A 21,967-nucleotide genomic window follows, 5' to 3' on the forward strand; every position below is an offset into this window, starting at 1 on the left:
ACTTTTATCTTTTCTGATAGAATAACATGGTACTGAGTTTTCCTGAAACTTTTAATTACACAATTGGTGTAATCATTTGTGATCATTTCTTACCAAACGATAATACCTATCTTTGAAGTGCATTGAAGAACTGGAAATTTATTACAAAAACATTGTATCTTTAAATGTAATTTTCATTTCACATTTTTATAGTATTAAGCAATTAAATTAACAAATGTTTTTATACCCCCTTCTTCAAAGAAGAGGGGGTATATTGTTTTTGGCCTGTCTGTCATCGTGTGTGTCTGTCCAAAACTTTAACCTTGGTGATAACTTTTGCAATATTGAAGATAGCAACTTGATATTTGGCATGCATGTGTATCTCATGGAGCTGCACATTTTGAGCGGTGAAAGGTCAAGGTCATCCTTTAAGGCTAAAGGTCAAGTATATGGGTCAAAATCACTCAAAAGGGGGCATAGTGTTTCTCAAACACATCACTTGTTTGAATTAAAAAAAACACACCATACAATACATGTTTTGTTGGAAACAGGTGAAAATAAACTTTCTTGTTATTGATGTTAATTATGGGTGTGGAAATAAAGTAATTGTTTACATGTCCAAGGACAAGGGAAACTGATTATCAACTTTTCTGCATTAAAAACTCACTTATTCAAAACAAAAATGAGAATTCTGTCTTCAACATTTAAGAAACAACATTATTAATATCAAGGTTATTTGTTTATTTACTTCTTTTTTGAATACCACTTCTTATAAGGAATTGTCCATTTTGAAAAACCCAGAGTTCTGACATCTAGATGAAGTCACAGAGAAGGATAACAGTTATAACATCCCTGAGTTAAAGCAGCCATGTAAAAAAATGGCTTACACAGTACCCAAGTGGACAAAACATCCTTTCTTCATTAATTATATTTTGACAAGTGTTTTAACTGAATTTAAGACATGTTTAACCAGGTTTTCGGAAGGAAAATACTGTTTATTAGATTGGCGAATGTCGGCAGGCGGGCGGGCGTTCAAATGGTGGGCTGGCGGACGGACGGGTGGAACAAGCTTGTCTGGCCCATAACTATGTTGTCCATTGTGAGATTTTAAAATCATTTGGCACATTTGTTCAGCATCATTGGACGGTGTGTCACGCGAAAAAATTACATCAATATCTCCAAGGCCAAGGTCACACTTTGAGTTCAAAGGTAAAAAATGGCCATAAATGAGCTTGTCCCGGCCATAACTCTGTCAATCATTGTAGGATTTTATAATCATTTGGCATGTTTGTTCACCATCATTTGACGGTGTTGCACGAAAGAATTACGTCAATATATCCAATGTCAAGGTCACAATTTGAGTTGAAAACCTGGTTTTGTGACAATTTTGTCCCTTGTTTTTCTTGTTTCTCATAAAATCAATCATGGCAAATTATATTTTTAGAAGGATTATATTTCATTATTACCTAGGTATCTATGGGGGAGATCTAAGGAACGCTCCCTCAGTGGATATTTAACCTGAGAACCCCCGGTTGCAAGGCGGAAACCATATCCACTACAATTTGTCTGATAATATATTAATATTGGAATATAACCTAAATTTCGATCAAATGTAATGCCTTGATTGCACCCATTTACTGACATGCTTGGTTTCAGCATGGACTCGATGTACCCTTCTTCTGGCTTTGATTGGTTGTTTTAAATGATTTCTTCCCTGAATGTAGTAAATGTAACCATATTTCGATATCTACTGTTTACGTGTTCCAGTGTTGTATGTTTGCCGTACAAATTAAAATATAGGTTGTATTATAAGTAAAATAGACAATTTTTATCAGGGTTCACAATGATATTAAATGCAAATGTTCCAATATAAAAAATTAACATATCCAAATTATTTTTTTTTGCAATTTAAATACCTGTTCCTTAATTTGTTTTAAAATATGTGTTTAAAATATAGTAATGGTAACTATATTAATCCATAATAAACAACTCTCATGTCTCAAATGGATCTCAAAAACACAGGATATGTGTAAAATTTATCATAGCACCCTATTTTTTCTGTTGATGACTGTTTGCTGTAACTGTTAATCCCATAGTGTCAGTTCTTTTATCAGGCAAAATATTTTACAACTAAGCTGAATTAAAACATGAATACAATCATTAATAATCACCAATTTGGAAACTTTGAAACTGTTAACAGATCAACACTTGTTCTTGAATCCCTGTTAGACTTGGGCATCAAAAGGCTGCTATTCGTTTATATATGCATGATCCATGTTACCTGGGAAGAACTTGAGATCTGTATGCATGAAATTTAATTGAAGAAATATTAGTCTGTGTGTATATCATCTTAGCTCTGACCTATATGTACATGTACTTGTATATCTTTGATGTATTTAAATACATTATATTGTATGTATGTGTCTTTTTATATTAGATTAAGAACATTTTTAATAACCTAGTGCAATGCGGGAGGGGGCATTACAAGAATGCCCATCATCCATTACTCAGTCTAAGCAGCAGTCAGTCTGTCCGTTAAATACCCTTTGTCTGTCTATACCCTTTGCTACATTTATATATCTCCTATACCCTTTGATTTTCACGAAACTTGATTCACATGTTGTGGGCATTGAGATGATGCACAGAAGGTATCAAGGTCATACTGCAAGGTCACAGGTTTTAGCTTCCATTTTAAATTCATCTCCATATCTCCTATACTTTTTAAAGGTTTTTCATGCGACTTTCCCAAATATTATGGCATGGAAAAGATGTGCAGAAAGCATGAGTCAGTCATGTCTGCTTTATGTCAAGGTCAAACTTCAAGGTAAACAAATGTAGCCTCTATCCGCAGAAAGCTTTCAGGGACGATACTTTCCGGCTTGACTGGATTTTCTTCGAGAAGACACTTCCTTTAAACGAAAAATTCCATAAAAGTGGAATATCTGGGATGATACTTGACGTTCATGAATTAACCCTTTGCATGCTGGGAAATTTGTCGTTTGCGAAAATGTAGTCTGCTGAATTTATAAAATTCGCATTTTCTTCGATTTTTTTCAAAGAATACTATCAGAATAGCAAACAGTTTGGATCCTGATGAGACGCCACGTTCTGTGGCGTCTCATCTGGATCCAAACTGTTTGCAAAGGCCTTTAAAATTCGGTTCCCGCATTGTAAGGGTTAAGTCCAGTGCTCTTTATTGCATGTTTCAGTACCCATTCCCACCCCCTGACGTGGAGTATCCCCTGGACGGGGGTAGCCTGCTGTACGTGGGGGGTAAGGTGAGGGAACACGCCTGTGAGGTCATGTTTGAACAGGACAATGAGCTGCAGTCAGTTGCCACCTTAATACTGGATGCCATCTTGCAGGTTGATGATAAAGTAGACAAACATTAACCCTTTCCCACTCAGAAGCAATGGTAAAATGGCTATGTTAAAACAGCATAAAGCATGAACATCCTGGGAGTAACTTGCAGTCTGTTCATGTTTTATGCTGTTAGCTGCTCATCAGTATCTAAGGGTAGGAAATAAGCCTTTATAACTTTAATCTAGTGAGAAAGGTCTTCAAGTAAATTTAACTTTTTAAGGGACTACAATTGCATTCAAACATGTATCTTAGCGGTTAAGGGTTGATTTAAAGGCTAATATAATAATGTTGCGTTAGGATACTTATTTAAGGTATAGCTAAACAGCAATATTATCTTAAGGGGTTAAGCAACTGGGCTCAGGTGTTTTTTATACCCCCATTACTGGTAATGGGGGCTATATAGGAGTCACTTTGTCGATCTGTCTGTCTGTCCGTCTGTCTGTCTGTCGGTCTGTCCCGGAATTTCATCCGATCTTCACCAAACTTGGTCACAAGTTGTATCTAGATGATGTATAGGTCAAGTTTTAATATGGGTCATGCGGTGTAAAAAACTAGGTCACGGGGTCACTTAGTGTGTTATAAACCGAAAGTTTGTCCGGACCATAACTATGTCATTTATCGTTAGATTTTAAAATAACTTGGTACATTTGTTCACCATCATGGGGCGGTGTGTCGTGTGAAAGAAGTACATCAATATCTCAAAGGTCAAGGTCACACTTGGAGTTCAAAGGTCAAATGCATGTCCAGGCCATAACTTTATCATTTATTATGAGATTTAAAAATTATTTGGCAAATTTGTTCACCATCATTGGACGGTGTGTCGCGCAAAAGAATTTCGTCGATATTTTCAAGGTCAAGGTCACACTCTGAGTTTAAAGAAAGGTCAAATGCATGTCCGGGCCATAATTTTATCATTTATTGTGAGATTTTAAAATCATTTGGCAAATTTTCCCCATCATTGGACGGTATGTCACGCGAAAGAATTACCTCGATATCTCCAAGGTCAAGGTCACACTTTGAGTTCAAAGATCAAAAATGGCCATAAATGAGCTTGTCTGGTCAATAACTATGTCATTCATTGCGAGATTTTAAAATCATTTGGCACATTTACTCACCATCATTGGAGAGTGTGTCGCGTGAAAGAATTACATTGATATCTCCAAAGTCAAGGTCACACTTAAAGTTCAAAGGTCAAAAATGACCATAAATGAGCTTGTCCGGGCCATAACTATGTTGTTTATTGTAAAATTTTAAAATCATTAGGCACATTTGTTCACCATCATTGGCCGGTGTGTCTCAGGAAAGAGTTACGTTGATATCTCCAAGGTCAAGGTCAAACTTTGAGTTCAAAGGTCAAAAATGGCCATAAATGAGCTTGTCCAGGCCATTACTATGTCATTCATTGTGAGATTTTAAAAGCATTTGGCACATTTGTTCACCAATATTGGATGGTGTGTCGCGCGAAAGAATTACGTCGATATCTCCAAGGTCAAGGTCACTATGTCAGTTCAAAGGTCAAAAATGGCCATAACTATGTCATTCATTGTGAGATTTTAAAATTACTTGGTACATTTGTTCACAATCATAGAACAATGTGTCTTGCGAAAGAATTACGTTGATATCTTCAAGGTCAAGGTCGCACTTGGAGTTCAAAAGTGAAAAATGGCCATAAATGAGCTTGTCTGGGCCATAACTATGTCATTCATTGTGAGATTTTAAAATGACTCTGTACATTAATTTTGTTCACAGTCATTGGACAGCGTGTCATGCGAAAGAATTAAAGAATTCAAAGGTCAAAATGGCCATAAATTATAATGGCATAATGATTCTTAAAAATCACCATTTAGATTCTCTTGTTTTGTGAAGACAACATGCAAAATAGTCTGTGTCAATGCGGCATGTGGGGGTATACGTCACGTCTGTGACAAAGCTCTAGATAATCTGGGGGTTGATTTGTTGTTCCCTTCTTCTGATTTTGTCTTCTTCTGATTTTGTCTTTTCAATTCAAAATTTGCTTAACAAATAGTTGTTAATTGTCTGTGATTTATTTTAAAGTGGAGTGTTTGGTGAAGCCTTAAAATGGGGTATGGTTAATTCTTACCCCGAGTTGTTTCTGAAATCACATCCTTGAGACCCAGAAAAATGACTGAGTGTCTTAATTAGACTTGGGATTTTCGATGCAGTACTGCTAAGATAAATATGTCTAAACTAAACTGATGAAAAGGCATTTTGGGCACAAAAATCTGACCCAGGGATCAGAGGTTTTAGTCAAAATTAAGAGTTTGTTTGTGCAACATTTGCTATTTGTTATAGTGCCCTATAGACATATGGGTTATATTGATATTTGTTGAGAACATCTTAATGGAGCAATACTTGATACTTCTCTCTATTTTAGTGTCCAATAGACATGCGGGTGATTCTATCAGAGAACATCGTGATCACCGGTGGGACTAGTATGTTGCCTGGTTTCCTGCACAGGGTTCAGGTGGAGCTTCAAAAGCTGGTACGGGAACCGAGATACACCAATGTGCTTGCGATGAAGAAGTTCAAATTCCATGTGACACCTTGCAAGGCGAACTATGCTGCTTGGTTGGGAGGTGAGAATAAACACTTTTTCTTTTACTTTTTTTCGAGTTCTCTATGATATCTTTCTGAATCGTGTCAAGTTTGTGTGGATATGTTTCTGTGTAATATTCATGTCATCTGTGATATCTTAATGTGTAATATTCAGGTTGTCTGTAATATCTTAATGTGTAATATTCATGTTGTCTGTGATATCTAAATGTGTAATATTCAGGTTGTCTGTGATATCTTAATGTGTAATACACAAGTTGTCTGTGATTTCTTAATGTGTAATATTCAGATTGTCTGTGATATCTTAATGCGTAATATTCAGGTTGTCTGTGATATCTTAATGTGTAATATTCGTGTTGTCTGTGATATCTAAATGTGTTATATTCAGGTTGTCTGTGATATCTTAATGTGTAATGCACAAGTTGTCTGTGATTTCTTAATGTGTAATACACAAGTTGACAGTGATATCTTAATGTGTAATACACAAGTTGTCAGTAATATCTTAATGTGTAATATTCAGGTTGTCAGTGATATCTTAATGTGTAATATTCAGGTTGTCTGTGATATCTTAATGTGTCATACACAAGTTGTCAGTGATATCTTAATGTGTAATATTGAGGTCTGTGATATCTTAATGTGTAATACTCAAGTTGTCAGTGATATCTTAATGTGTAATACACAAGTTGTCAGTGATATCTTTATGTGTAATATTCAGGTTGTCTGTGATATCTGAATGTGTAATATTCAGGTTGTCTGTGATATCTTAATGTGTAATATTCAGGTTGTTTGTGATATCTTAATGTGTTATATTATGGTTGTCTGTGATATCCATCTTTGATGTATTTTTGCATGTTTGTTTTCCTTGAGATTGCCTGATTGACATGTTAATTGTTTCCCATGCAATGGCCCCACATTATTATCCAGTAAGTGTTATTGTCTCTACAGTTTATGGTGCATATGTTCCTGGTCACTTTTCTTATCTGCCTGTATTGTTGTGTTACAGTATTATGATTGGTTCTACTGTAGACTCCCTAATATCTGTTTTTCAAATTGATGTGATTTTTAAGTTCAATTATCCTATGCTGCTGTCCAACAGGCCTTTTACATCTGTGTATCCCAAACATAAATTAAGCACACTTTAATAACTGCCAATAATGTATTTTGGGTCCATGTTTGGTCTATTCAGGCTGCCCATTTCCCACGCGACTGTGAGTTCACCATGCAATTGTCTCGTGAATTTTTCTCATGGGCCTTTGTACCAATGTTAGTTAACCCATTTATGCCTAGCGTCCAGAAAAAAGGCCTTGGCAAACAGCGTAGACCCAGATGAGACGCTGCAAAATGCGGCGTCTTATCAGGGTCTGCGTTGTTTGCTCAAAGGAATTTCTGTAAGAAATATTCTAAATATAGAAATAAATATACTAGACATCCCTAATTTGGAAATAAATTGATCCAATTTAGAAGGATGAGAGAGTCCACTAGGCATAAATGGGTAAAGCATGCATTTGTGCCAAGCTCTGAGGAAATGGGGCTATATGTATATGCATAAAGACTCTTCCAAGATTAGCCTGTGCAGTCCACATAGGCTTATCGGGGACAATATTTTGCACCTTAACTGGATTTTTGCTAAAAAGAGACTTCCTTCAAACGAAAAAATACATTTAAAGCAGAAAGTGTCATCCCTGATTAGCCTGTGGGGACTGTACAGGCTAATCTGGGACCACACATGCATTAAGCTCAGCTTTCCCAGAACGAGGCTTATTAATAACTACCTCTGAAATATTCAGGTTCCATGTTTGGTTCCCTGGAGACCCTGCCTGGTAAAAGCGTAACTAGGGACCAGTATGTGGAGACAGGAGCCATCCCAGACTGGTGCTCTATGGCCAGCAACACAAATAGTGAGAAACCAGTCTAGACACTTGTAGACAGCAACAGTAGGAACCAGTCTGGACACTTGTCACGCCAAAACTGAGAAACCAGTTTAGAAACTTGCATCAGACGATTTATGTTTAGAAAACCAGTCTTGACTTTAAAAATAGCTTATACTTGTGGACAAGGAAACTAAACAAAGGCTAGAGTTTTTTCATAATTCCATGATTCCAATTTTGGAAGAAGTGAAGCAAAACTTTTGTGTTAAATACTTCCAAACTTACGCTTATGCAAGCCATGCAGTTATGTGTTTACACTTTACACTAAGTCTAAAGCGAATTGACCTTAATAAGTATTTAAAATAAGACTTTGAAGTATTTTTTTGGAATCAAGCCATATATTCAAAACATAAAGAAAATCTTGAGTTGTGGTGATATTAAATATTTAAATTTATGCTCCGGTTTGATATATTGTATTATTGGAAGAATCCAGTTACATATACCAGAAAATGACATTTTTAATGAAAAATAAATTTTGATTGAATTAGTAAAAAGTTTAATATTCTAAGAAATGATTTTTAGAAGCTTTTTTAAAGAAAGCCTATTATTTCAATAATATGTAGTCAACAATTTAGAGTTAATTTGCTTAAATGTTGAAGATACTGAATGACTTAGCTCTGTTAAGTAGACCACATGAAAATTAACTACTGAGTTATCTTTGTTGAGAAGAAAATATGAAGGAAAATGATGCTTTAAAGTGTGATGGGTTACTTTTTTGCTTTGACTTGACATTGTGTATTATGGTATTATTTTGTGCTTTTGAACATTACATGTACTGTGCAATATTGTCTTATTTAATGAATTAAACTGATTTAAGTCATGTTGATGTTCATGCTTTCTTTACGCAATACAAGAAAATGATGCCTTGTTCACATTAACCTTGTCAACACTTTGGAGGTCACATTCAGTGCCCAAATTTAATGAAACTTAGTTAGAATATTAAATTTTGTCGTTATGATATATCTCAACAGAGTACGAAACTGTGTCAGGAGAAGAAAAAAATGTAGGTATAAATAAAGAAAGAGCTTGTAAATAATCTAGATGTCAGAATGTTTGCTCCGATCAGTATGACACTTTCTCAGAACATATGTACATATTACAATGATATCTCAGTCAAGTAGCAAACATGATTCAGGTACCCTGAAAAACATGGCAGCCTGTGTGTTGGCCAGTTTTCCTTACATGTCATAGTGAAACCTTGTGAACACTCTTGAAGTCACATCTTTTTGCCTTTTATGGCTTTAGAGAAACCTTTTGGGCAATCTAGAAGAAATATTTTTGCCGGATCTTCATGGAACTTGCTCAGACCATTTGTTAATGTTCTTCGCAGAGTGCAAAAGATGGTTCAGGTCTGTCAAAAGAATTGGCTGCCAAATGGGTGGGACAGTTATTTCCTATGTCTATTAACAAACCTGTAGAAGTCAAATTGTTTTTAAAATCGTCCCCAAACTTTGCAAGAACATTATTATCCCCCGCCAGAGGAGGAGGGATATTGTTTTGGTGTTGTCCGTCCGTCCGGCTGTCCGTCCATCCATCCGTCCGTCCGGCACTTTTGTGTCCGGAGCCATATATTGGAAGCGCTTTGGAGGATTTCATTGAAACTTCGTATGAGTATATATATATGCATAAGAGGATGATGCACGCCAAATGGCATTGTACACCATCTGTTAAAAACAGAGTTATGGCCCTTTGTATCTTGAAAAATGCTTTTGACTATAGGCACTTTTGTGTCCGGAGCCATATCTTGGAAGAGCTTTGGTGGATTTCATTGAAACTTTGTATGAGTATATATATGCATAAGAGGATGATGCACGCCAAATGGCATTGTACACCATCTGTTAAAAACAGAGTTCTGGCCCTTTGTATCTTGAAAAAATGCTTTTTACTATAGGATCTTTTGTGTCCGGAGCCATATCTTGGAAGTACTTTGGCGGATTTCATTGAAACTTGGTATGAGTATATATATGCATAAGAGGATGATGCACGCCAAATGGCATTGTATACCATCTGTTAAAAACAGAGTTATGGCCCTTTGTATCTTGAAAAAGTGCTTTTTACTATAGGCACTTTTGTGTCCGGAGCCATATCTTGGAAGTGCTTTGGCGGATTTCATTGAAACTTGGTATGAGTATATATATGGATAAGAGGATGATGCACGCCAAATGACATTGTACACCATCTGTTAATTACAGAGTTATGGCCCTTTGTATCTTGAAAAAATGCTTTTTTCAGTGTCAAATATAACCCTTTTGTGTCAAGAAGCATATGGGCGGGGGATATCAATTCAACGAATTTGCTTGTTTTCAATGATATCTTAACCAAATTCAAAAATGGTTCTGGTCAGTTAACAAACATAGCCTCCAGGGGTGATGCAGTTTGCCTTACATGGCTTTAGTGAGACTTTGTCAACATCTAGAAGTAATTTTTTTTGCACGATCATCATGAAACTTGCTCTTAAGTTTTCATTTTATAGCTCAAGAGATTGAGCACTGGTTAAATGTCAGTAAAAGAAATAGGTATATGGTCTCTATCTGGCTATCTTGAAGTCTCAGGTTTGATCACCATTAACCCTTTACCACTTAGATACGTATTTTGATGCATTTGTAGTTCCTTAGAAAGATTCATTAAATTAAAGACCTTTCTTTCTAGATTAAAGTTTTAAAGGCTTCATTTCGGACCCTTAGATACCAATGACCAGCAAACAGCATAAAACCTGAACAGACTGCCGAGTTTCTCGCAGGACTGTTTTGGTTTTATGCTGTTTGCACATAGCCATTTTCACTTTGCTTCTGAGTGGGAAAGCTTTAATGATTGTTCTTAGGATTTTTCAAGGACACCATTTTATTCCTTTCTCAATGGAAACTTTCTCAAGTGCATCTATATATACCCAAGGTCCAAGCTAACAAAAAATGTTTCATATGGCAAAATGCATGTTTTTTTCTGCGAGGTAAAAAATAGAACATACAATGTATATGACAAGTTTTCAATATTTATTTGTCATGAAATACCACACAATAATACAACATATCATCTGAAGAAGAAACACAGTGAACAATATAAAAACTCAAATGTATTGAAGCGGGTGATATCATTCAACATACCGTGTCATTAATAATAAATTAAAAAAAAAAATATAACAAAAACATTAAAATGTGTTTTCAAGAAATTATTAAATAGGGGGCTTACTTATTTCCCATATGATACGATGTAATTCATTTGACTTTGGTAATCCCTTAAGTAACAACAAACATGTCTTTGAAATGTAAGCTTCAAATTTAATTTACCTAAGTATTCAGTTTCAAAAATACCGTATAAGAAATTTGTGCTAAAGATGGTTAACAGACCTGATGGAGCCAAAGACTATATATATCTGACAAATTTAAGTAATAACTAAATTATGAAGTGTAAAATAAAGGTAGGCGCCTATGCTTGGTATGTTCCTGAAAAATACATGAAAGCAAATAAATAAAATTAGTGAAATTAAGTAATCATAGATGAAAGAGCGTAATTATATGCTTCAAAGAACATTATAGTCAAAATGGGTACATCTAGTACCATGTTTCATAAGAGGGTGTGTAAGTGGTAAATATTGAAGATAACCCAATATAATTATGTTCGTAATCTATGTTTTTAAACCTTTTAAGTATTTTAAAATCTGCTTAAGCTGATCAGTTCATACATATTCATAAATTAGGAAGATTCCCTTTATGTAAACATCAAATATTGAAGACCCTTAACAGCAAGGTCTCGAACCCCAGACCATGTGGATCTCAACTGACCACAGGGACTCAAACCCCAGACCATGTGGATCTCAACTGACCATGCAGTGTCTGTCTACCAATTGACCATCCAAACACACAGGCTAGTGTATCATTCTATGTGTAATAGCTTTATAAAGCACAAATATAAGTCCCATTGTGGGAAAACTGGGTTTAATGCATGTGCATAAAGTGTCGTCCAAAATTAATCAAGGATGACACTTTCAGCCTAAACTGGATTTTCTTTTCAAAGAAACTTGTATTGATATTGGATTATTTTCCCTGATATTAAAACCATGTACAGGCTTATAACTCGAAGTACAATAATGATAAAAACTTTAGTTTACTAGAACTGGGTAAATAATATTCTAGAATATCCCTTTAACATAATAGTATATCAGTCGCTGTCGTTCTCAAACCTCCTAGCTACAAAATGCCAAGTTTTCAGGAGAGAGAAAAAACGTCTCATTTTTTTATAACGATGTTTTAGAAATTGAAATTCTGTAAAAATACCAAACAAATGAAGCTGCAAAATACGGTATAAGCCGTAGACGCGTAAGTCATACTGATAAGTCACACTGATGTTCAAAAATGGTAGCTACGATATTTTGTCACCACAGTTTTGTCATTTGTATGAGGTACAACAATTCGTCTTGATAGGAAACCTCGTAGCTGCAAATATAAAAACGTTCTTGTCAAATTTGTCCAAACAAAATGACGTACCTATAGGTGGACATCGCTTCGACTTTTCGCCAGAAAAAAAGCCAACAATCAAGCTACAACATTTCGTCACGTGCATTTTTCAAGGGCTCTGATTGGGGTAGAGCTACGAGATATAGCACAAAACACGCGCCAGACTTCATATATTCGTAAAAGACGAAAAAAAATGAAAATTTTGGGGCTACGAGGTTCGAGAACGACATCGACGATATGTAATTGCAAATATGATATTTATGTGAATTGTACAGGAAAAACATATTCGAGTGCACACAGTGTCCTTTCTTATTAGCCAGTGCAGTCAGCACAGGCTACTCAGGGACAACACGTACCCCCTAAACAGGATTTTCACTAAAGACTTCCTTGAAACAAAAAATTCATCAAAGCTGAAAATGTTGTCTCTGACAAGCCTGTGCAGACTACACTGGCTAATCTGGGACAACACTTTATGCACAAGCATAAGCACCATTCCTCAGAGCAAGGCTAATAAATATTATTCATACAATCTTAATTTACTTATTGATCTATGACAACAATCCAGAAAATAAGCAATTTGACCATCCGTGAACATTACCTGTTAAAAAACTTACAAACATCAAAAGCACAAAGAAAGTTTTATAAGTTATATACACATGAACATGAATACGAGCCAATATGTTCTGTGAATAGGGCTTTAATGCATGTGCCTAAAGTGTCATCCCAGATTAGCCTGTGCAGTCCGCACAGGCTAATCAAGGACGATATTTTTTATGATATATTTTTCGTTTAAAGGAAGTTTCTTCTTAACAAAAATCTAGTTAAGGTGGAAGTGTCGTTCCTGATTAGCCTGTGCATTTTGCACAGGCTAATCTGGGACAACACTTTAGGCACATGCATTTAACCCCCTTGTCACAGAGCACGGCCCATATGTATTTATAGTTGATATTAATAACCAACATTATATCATAATACATTGCTGCTCAGTGCTAAACAGAACATATATGGAATGATAAATATTTACAGGGATAAACACAGAAAGCAACATGTTGACAACAATTCTTTACAAACCTAATAACATAGAGAACATTCAGAGGAAGTAACTTTAAACAGTTTGCAATTTCTGCACCATTCAGTTTGCTATAAAATAAATATTTATGAATAGCTAAAAACAAAAATTACTAACAAAATTATTAGGGTGTAGTTTATATGCGAAAAACATGATGTGGACTTGTAAACCTTTTTCTTTAACAAGCATGTTCAGTATTTTATGAAACATCAAAGGGAAAACATAATATTAATTAAAAATATTTGTTTATAAACAACTTACACAGTGATCAAAAGCTTAAATAAATAGCAAGAAAAACGTTGTAGCTCAAAATATCAAATATATCTGTACAGTCACACCCACAAAACAATATCAAATATATCTGTACAGTCACACCCACAAAACAATATCAAATATATCTGTACAGTCACACCCACAAAACAAAGCTTATATTCTTCAGAGTTATATTCAATACTAAAAGTTTTAAACAAATCAACGCAATTATTTCACTTTTGTTCACACTAAAATTGGCGTCATGGATATTTATAAAAATAGATATGCATTCACACGTTCAATGAGAAATTGTCAAAAAGCAGCTAGATCATTAATGACTTTATAATCACACATATTTTAATATGTCATTTATGCACTCCCTACATTCTTTCTTAATATACAAAAAAATCAAATCAAATCATTTGTTCATGACACTTAAATGAAAAAGATGTTTTAATATTTCAAGATTAATTTATAATAATTATTATCAAGTGCGCAAAATATGAAAAAAATCTTATGCAATCGGTTTTATCAAGTGTGTATGCTCTGGCAGACGCAGATGTAATTTATCATATGACACCAAATTAGATTGGGTAATGAAACCACTGAAGGGTGTAGTTCTTAATATAATGTGAACTGCAGACATCTTAATGTCTTCCCGTAGAGGTTATCACTCAAACTAACGCATTTTTAATTGGAAACAGTGAGTGAAAATGTCTGGTTTCAATGATGAGCATGCCTTAAAGTGTGGAGTGCTGATTCAGTACAGATGAAACATACAAATCATTATAAATAATTAAATAGATAGGTTCTGATTTAAGTAAAATAATGTTTTTAAAATATTTAAAATTGTGAATGTTTAAAAATAGCAGAAAAGAGTCACAAATAAAATGCACACATACATTTTAATGACATAACACTTATGTTTACTAATTAACTGTAGCACAAAGAAAATGATTATGCTGTTTTACATACAATAAATATAACAAATATCTTAAATAACATCAAAGTAATGATACAGGTAAGTCACTGTCACAAAGTTACAACAAAAGATTTTATTTCCATGGGCTGAAGTCTTATGGATGAATTCAAAGGGAGTGAACTCCTGACATGAAGATGAGTAAGAGTGGTTTCCCTTATATCAGTCATTGGAATATCTGGAAACAGGGTGTGAAAACTGACAGTCTCTAAATCTGTTGGACACTGAATGCCTCTCAGTGGAAAATCACAGCTATAACCTTTTCTGTGCAGGATAATGCTTGATCCATTGTTGACGAGGTTCGATGTGACCAGAGTCTTTAATGAAACCACCGAGTGGTCACATGGCAGTGAGTGACGCATGGGACGGAAACTGAACTGGAAAGCATTATTTCTAATTGTTGTGAACAGTTTTTGGACTGGTTGCTGCAAGTGGTCGTTTATTATATGACTGGTTAAAGATGGATAAGTGAACTTCTGCTGGTACTGAGAGGTACCCTGTCTGTGTTCTATCTGGAGGATGAAATGACTCGCAGTGGGTCTATTGTCGGTAACCCCTTCTCCCAGACCGCGATTATCATCCCGGTCAACATTGCGGTCAAGCATGAACTCCAACCAGCCTCCTTTAAGACTGGCCACACCATGACTTTGTCTGGTATGCACTGTCAATCGCAATGCACTGTCTTCTATCAAGGCCATAGTCGTGACTGGATAATAATTAGTCTCCACGCGTGTATTCGGACGAGTTTTTCTTTGAATGAGCTGATATCCATTTTCGTCCGTGTAAAATTCACCGTGTTCATTTTTAACCTCACTAGTGACCCTCATTATGACCTCCTGATTGGTTAAGTCTGCAGACAACATATTGAGTTCGTTATACACGTGCAAGCCCTGACCTTGGGCAGTGGGCGTGTCGAAAAGGCTCAAAGAATGAGATAAATGTTTATAAACAACTTCAATCTGCTCCAAGAATGGGCCTTTAATGAGACGCACATGTGGGCGAGTACTTTCATGAATCGGTTTTGCCTCACCTGATGGGTAAAACAAGTAAGCACCACTGGCTTGTGAAGTGTAGGAGAGGAACTCAACACCAATATCAATACTTTTACTCCTCACCCGATCAAACAGACCTGTTAACATTCCATTCTCTTCAAATCTTGCCTCAAAATTTTCATTCTCTATCTTGTAGGAAGATTTAAAAGTCAAAGAATTTTTTAACTGAAAATTCAAATTTTTAGGGATCTGAAAATTTTCAATTCCGTATGTTTCTATTGAAGACCAATAGCACAAAACAGGTGCTTCAACTTTGTACAAAGTGTATGTCTCAATAGAAAAGGGTGACATATCTATTAGAAACACTACCTCAAATTCAGACGTTTGAATTTTCGTTGTAGACTTAAAGACTGGGTTAATCTGGAATGGAATGTTCAAGTCCTGGGAATTTCTGATATCAAGATTAGCACTGTCTACTCTAAGTCTAATAAATTCACTTCTTTCTTGAGCAACAGGGTTTACAAATATGACTTTTGTGCCAGATTTTGTTACAATAGTTGTAAACTGTGTGGGTGGGGTATGTGCATCTCGACGCACATTATGAGCACTGATAATCACTGGACTGTCATTATTACACATTGTTAGAAGGTTCTGCGTTGCCTGAGCAATCACACTTTGAGAAACGTTGAAGGCATGCAACAGTTTATTTTCATAGTCTTGGACCACTTCTGGCTTAGCGGTTCCCGTTATAGCGTCGTGGTGCAGAAACAAGCCAAGGCTTCGTCGTACTTCCAGTAACTGCGACATGGTCTCCAAATAACTCTCAAACTCCAAATTGTAACGTTTGCACTGGTGGATTGCGAGTGTGCTGAGAATGTCACCAGCCCTTAGACTGGCTTCCAAATCACGCGACAATTGCTTCTGAAATGGTCTTGTGGAATAGTAACCAGTCCAATATTCAGAATCAAGATCCGAATATGGGAAAAAGTCACCTTTCAGAACTGGAAATTCTGCTGTTTCATTCATCAAAACTCGCTGCATTTCATTATTTCTAACCAAATCGAAGTAAGTGCTTAAAGTTCCAAACTGAACGTTCATGTTCCATTCAGGTTTGCTATTAATGTAATCCATGATTTTCATATAATTTTCATAATGAAGGTCCCACTCTTCTGATGTATCAAACCTGAAATCATCCCCAAGAGGCACCAACACTGTGCCATACTCAAATAACCCAGCTTTCATTCTATACTGGTCATACAAATACTTTGCCTGTTTCTCAATATTTTCATCAGTCACAAGTCGTCCTGTAGACTGCTCAAAAATAGACTTTGGCTGTCCATAATCGTACATGGCACACACCTGGTTATTAGGTCCACAAGTGTGTTGAATTCCATAGTAAATATATGGCATGACATGGCACAGAATGTCCGTTTTCCCTTCCATGTCCCACATTTGCCTCCACTGAAATTCCAGGGCCGTCTGAGCCGCCAATGTTGCTTTGATAGCCTGATGGACCCTTTGGATCACCATATTTTCCATTCCTGCCTGTTTCCATAGATACGGCATAGTTGCCGAGTGACCAAAGGGGTCAATGGCCCAGCTGTTGACAGGCTTGGTGTGCAGGTTTTCAATGACCCACTGATGTCCTTCCATCAGCTGATCAATGACTGATACATAGTGCGTTGAAGCCTCGTCAGACATCACCCAACCTCCAAGCGCTATTTCCAGCTGACCACGTTCTATCAACCGACGTACTTTATGTTTCACATCGTCATCCAGGTTATTCCACCACATTGATAGAAATACAGTCTCTGCCCATACAAATTTCATTTCCTTGTATTTTGTAAGTTTCACGACCATGTTGTTCAATATACCTTTGACATGGTACATGTAGTATTCCTCCACTGTCCTTAGCCAGCCCGCATCTACGTGCGAATGTGGAACAATTATCACATTCAGTTTTGAATCGCTAACATTTCCCACTTTCGGGTGTGGTAAACTATACTGTTTATTACTGTACACATTGTAATTTGTTATAGCAGGCAGATCTATAGTGAAAATAGTCCCATTGTCAGCCATTTTGTTTAAATTATTCCCATTATCTTTGCACAACTTAGGCACGTTTTTTTCCGCGTCTTGTTCGCTCAGGAAGGTGTGTCGACGAAGACGTAGACTCGGGTGGCCATTTGGGGCGTGCACCGAGCCCTGACTGTAGACGAGTAGCACATAAAGCACAGACAAGATGGTGGCTGATGACAACATTGTGATGCGTTGTGGGAACATTATGGGGGCATGATGCTGATGAGATCTTGTAGTTGTCACGTCTTCACCCTGAAAAATACAAAAAATATCTATAGAATAATTCCTTTTTCCTGATTTTAACACGTTAAAATTATCTTCATCATTATTAATGTTATTATAATTGTTAGTAGCAGTAGTAGTGGTAGGAGAAGTAAGTAGTAGAAGTATAGAAGTAGAAGTAGTAGTAGTTGCAGTAGTATTAGTTGTAGTTGTTGTTTTGTTGTTGTTGTTAGACACAATAATATGGTGTATAAAGTGCACTTCCCTATGACAACACTGCAAATAATTTACAAATTGCGTATCTACCAGTGGCTTTACATATCAAAATAACGATCAAGAGTTCATAAAACATGGTACTACGTAAGGAAATCATTTAATTATTTTGAATTTAACGATAACGTTTAAATTATTCCAACGAAGAAGACTCTCCATACTGTATATTTGTTTGTTTCCTGGTTCAAAAGTTGTTGATGTAAAAAAAAGGCACATTTTCTATCAAGGTAAATTACAATAAACCAAGGCCTCAACTAAATAGATGGTTTGTTTCTGGTAACCCAAAAGACCTTACCGGTATATTATAATGGCTGAGTCAAGAGTTTTTGTCAGAAAATTGGTATCCAAATTTTCTTGACTGAATTAGTGCGTTATTGTAACATTTTCAAATCAACATTTTTTGGGGCAACAGACAGAATTTAGTTGTATATATTTTAACTCTAACTCACTTACTCACTCAGCATTTAAGTCATGTCATTTGTGTTGAAAACATGGGTGTATAAGTTGCTAAACAAAAAACTTTTTAAGTGCTGAAATTTCGATTTAAAGAAGCGTACCTCATTTAAATATAATGTTGTCATAAATTATTTAGAATTTTCATTTTCCCTATATCAAAGAAAAGATTAAGACAGGCCTTATCTTAAGCACTATGTTTGTTCAGATCGATCAGTATTGATCGATCTGTGCCTTGTATTGTATAAAGCTCCAAATGGACTTAATGTAATTTGGCTGCATGTATTAATAAGAATTGAATTGACGGGCAGCTTCATGCCCTAAGAAAACGTGGCTTAACTCTTTCAGTGCGGGAACCGAATTTTGAAGGCCTGTGCAAACAGTTTGGATCCAGATGAGACGCCACAGAATGTGATCTCATCTGGATCCAAACTGTTTGCTATTCTGATAGTATTCTTTGAAAAAAATCGAAGAAAATGCTATTTTTTTTAATTTAGCAGACAACATTTTAGCAGACGACAAATTTCCCAGCATGCAAAGGGTTAATGCATATGGGTAAGGTCACAGTCACCCAAGAGAAGCCTTACAGTCCACACAGGCTAATTAGCGACAACATTTTCTGCATAAACTCTTTGCTGGACTTTTGCTTAGAGGAGACCTCCTTTAATCCTTTGCATGCTGGGAAATTTGTCGTCTGCTTAAATGTCGTCTGCTGAATTTGTAAAATAAGCATTTTCTTCATTTTTTTTTTCAAAGAATACTATCAGAATAGCAAACAATTTGGATCCTGATGAGATGCCACGTTCTGTGGCATCTCATCTGGATCCAAACTGTTTGCAAAGGCCTTCAAAATTCGGTACCCACACTGAAAGGGTTAAACGAAAAAGTTCCATTAAAGCGGAAAGTTTTGTCCCTGATTAGCCTGTTTGGAATGCACAAGTTCATTTAGGACGACACTTTAGGCACATGCATTAAACCCCATTTTCGCAGAGCAAGGCTGTAATGGAATGGAGGGAGAGGACAGACATTTTCAAGGATTGCACACGGGATGTAAGCCAGTCCTGATTGGTGAGTCCAGTTTTTTTCACACTACACAAGTGTGATTGTGATGTATAATGACGGCACCAAAATCAGCACGAAACAGGATTTAAATACAAACCTCAGATAGTTGAAAAAAATTAAGCGTGTGAAAAAACATGATCCATAGCAGGTTTGTGGTCATGATATAGGACATTCATAATTCGTGAAATAATGGATTGCGTTACAGCAGATCTGCAGTGTAGTAATATTAAATTTGACATTAATGATATCCAACAATTGGGACATACAATAATACAAATTATTTTATTACATGTACTATATAAAATTCATGTGTTTTCTTAAAGTAAAATAAAGTAAAAGAAAAAACGTAACAACCGACATTTACATGGTTTGAAGCCTGTTACCTGAGAAACAAACTCATTTGCTTGTTTAAAGGCCCAATCACAAAGCAATTTCATTTTACCAGCCATCAATCATAAATCTTTTTAGCTGCAGACAGACATTTTAATGAGCTTACCTGTAAGTGCTTATTAACTGGACATTTGTATTATTCCTGCTATAAGTGTATAGAAGTCAGTGGCCTCACCCAAACATAGAATAGTCACAGTGCTACTAAGTAGTGATTAAGTTAAAATAATAATTTGGCCGTGCGCTGTGAAAAAGGGGTTTAATGCATGTTTGTAAAGAGTCGTCCCAGTTAAGCCTGTGCAGTCTGCACAGACTAATCAGGGATGACACTTTCCATCTAAACTGGATTTTTGCTAAGAAGAGACATTCTGTAAACAAAAAATACCATAAAAGCAGAAAGTATTGTCCCTGATAAGCCTGTTGTCCCTGATAAGCCTTTGCAGACTGCACAGGCTAATCTGGGACAACACTTTACGCACATGCATTAAACCCCTTTTTCACAGATCATGGCCCATATATAACAACTACAACAGCTTTGTTTAAAGTCTATTAATTTTAGTATGTTATGAAATAAAAGATCCATTCAAAATAATTATTATGAATAGTGATCAGTAATTGAAATTGCCTATCAAATGAGCAATCTTATACTGTTGTTTATTTTGTTTTAATAATGCTTAATTACTTAAAATCTTAAGCAAATTTATTTTAAATAATCATTCATTCCAAATTTCTTACTATAAACACCTTAAACTACCAGCAACATTTATTACCCCCCTCCCCCAAAAAACACAAAGTATTGAAAATACTGTACAATAATTATTGATGTCTTAGAAAATTATGCCACAACTTGCAAACTCGGTGTCTTAAATCCATGCAGACATCTGGTACATACATACAGACATTTCATATTCCCCAAGAGTATTGGCCCACAGATATAGTCTCACCAGGCTTGTGATTAAGAATCACAAAGCATGAAATCACATAATTATATTACATTTCAATGTTTAACCTTCTTCAAGCTGAACATAATTGTATCAATAATCACGTTAATTCACTTATGTTTGGAAATGTCTAGAATCCACATCTAGGAAATACATATCTTTTGCAATCAAGTTTATAATAAAGGAAAAAAAGGAGAGAGTAGCATGTTTTTGTTGATGATACAATTACTATACAGTTATTTTTGCTTCCGCAATCCCTCCTTAAAGTTATGAACATTCATATGATATTTTATAAAAAGTCGTTTATTGGTTATATAGCTCAGTAATACATAAGTTTTTGTGATTTTATGTTGTTTCAATAGTATAAATTCTTGTATTAACTAAAATAATGAACAATTTTATGTAATCAACATTAACTGAAAATACATTTTATAATAAAGCTTATGCCTTATGTTCATTTTGTATAAAAGACATGATCCTTTGTAAAAATAATATAGTATTCACACTTTTTATTCCTTAAATACTTATATATATTCATTTCCACTATGAATACAATTTACACACAATAAACATAGAATAAATAAGTAATTGCTTACATCTCAAGCATCCTAGAAGATGAAAGCCATATTGAAACCATCCACCTCCTAGACAGTCCATCAAACTGACCCAATGGTCAAGCAATAACCCAAAATACATAGCTGATATACAAGCCTAATATACAGGCCGCTAATTACAATGGTATACTTCAGTAATGAGTGATTGTTTTCCAGATTGGGTCATTAGCCGCTGACAGCTGGCCCGTGGTCATCCAGGTATTTCAGACGCTCAGTTACCTGGCAACCAAGCAGGAGCCTGTAGCTGGGACACTTTACAGGGGCCTGATACTCATTATGTGCCATTATCAGGCGATCTACATGCATAATTGATGTTTTCTCCGCACCTCAGCGATCTACACCAAATGCC

At 35.7% G+C, this 21,967-nt stretch overlaps 2 protein-coding genes across 3 annotated transcripts in view; one reads left to right on the plus strand and one right to left on the minus strand.

The window, feature by feature from the left end:
* Nucleotides 1-8,664, plus strand: part of LOC127871285 (actin-related protein 10-like) — a 30,239-nt gene extending 21,575 nt beyond the window's left edge. For both annotated transcript variants that reach the window (XM_052414053.1, XM_052414052.1), the window contains exons 10-12: nt 3,189-3,344; nt 5,738-5,939; nt 7,704-8,664. In XM_052414053.1, coding sequence (XP_052270013.1) covers nt 3,189-3,344; nt 5,738-5,939; nt 7,704-7,831 — 486 coding nt within the window. In that variant the 3' untranslated portion in view covers nt 7,832-8,664. The remainder of the gene's footprint in view (nt 1-3,188; nt 3,345-5,737; nt 5,940-7,703) is intronic.
* A 2,395-nt stretch (nt 8,665-11,059) lies between these two features.
* Nucleotides 11,060-21,967, minus strand: part of LOC127871286 (alpha-mannosidase 2x-like) — a 34,703-nt gene continuing 23,795 nt past the window's right edge. Inside the window, exon 2 of the mRNA XM_052414054.1 lies at nt 11,060-17,918. Within this exon, the coding sequence (XP_052270014.1) occupies nt 14,649-17,870 (3,222 nt within the window). The 5' untranslated portion in view covers nt 17,871-17,918 and the 3' untranslated portion in view covers nt 11,060-14,648. The remainder of the gene's footprint in view (nt 17,919-21,967) is intronic.

This window comes from Dreissena polymorpha, chromosome 3, assembly GCF_020536995.1.
Source record: "Dreissena polymorpha isolate Duluth1 chromosome 3, UMN_Dpol_1.0, whole genome shotgun sequence".
Classification (NCBI taxonomy): domain Eukaryota; kingdom Metazoa; phylum Mollusca; class Bivalvia; order Myida; family Dreissenidae; genus Dreissena; species Dreissena polymorpha.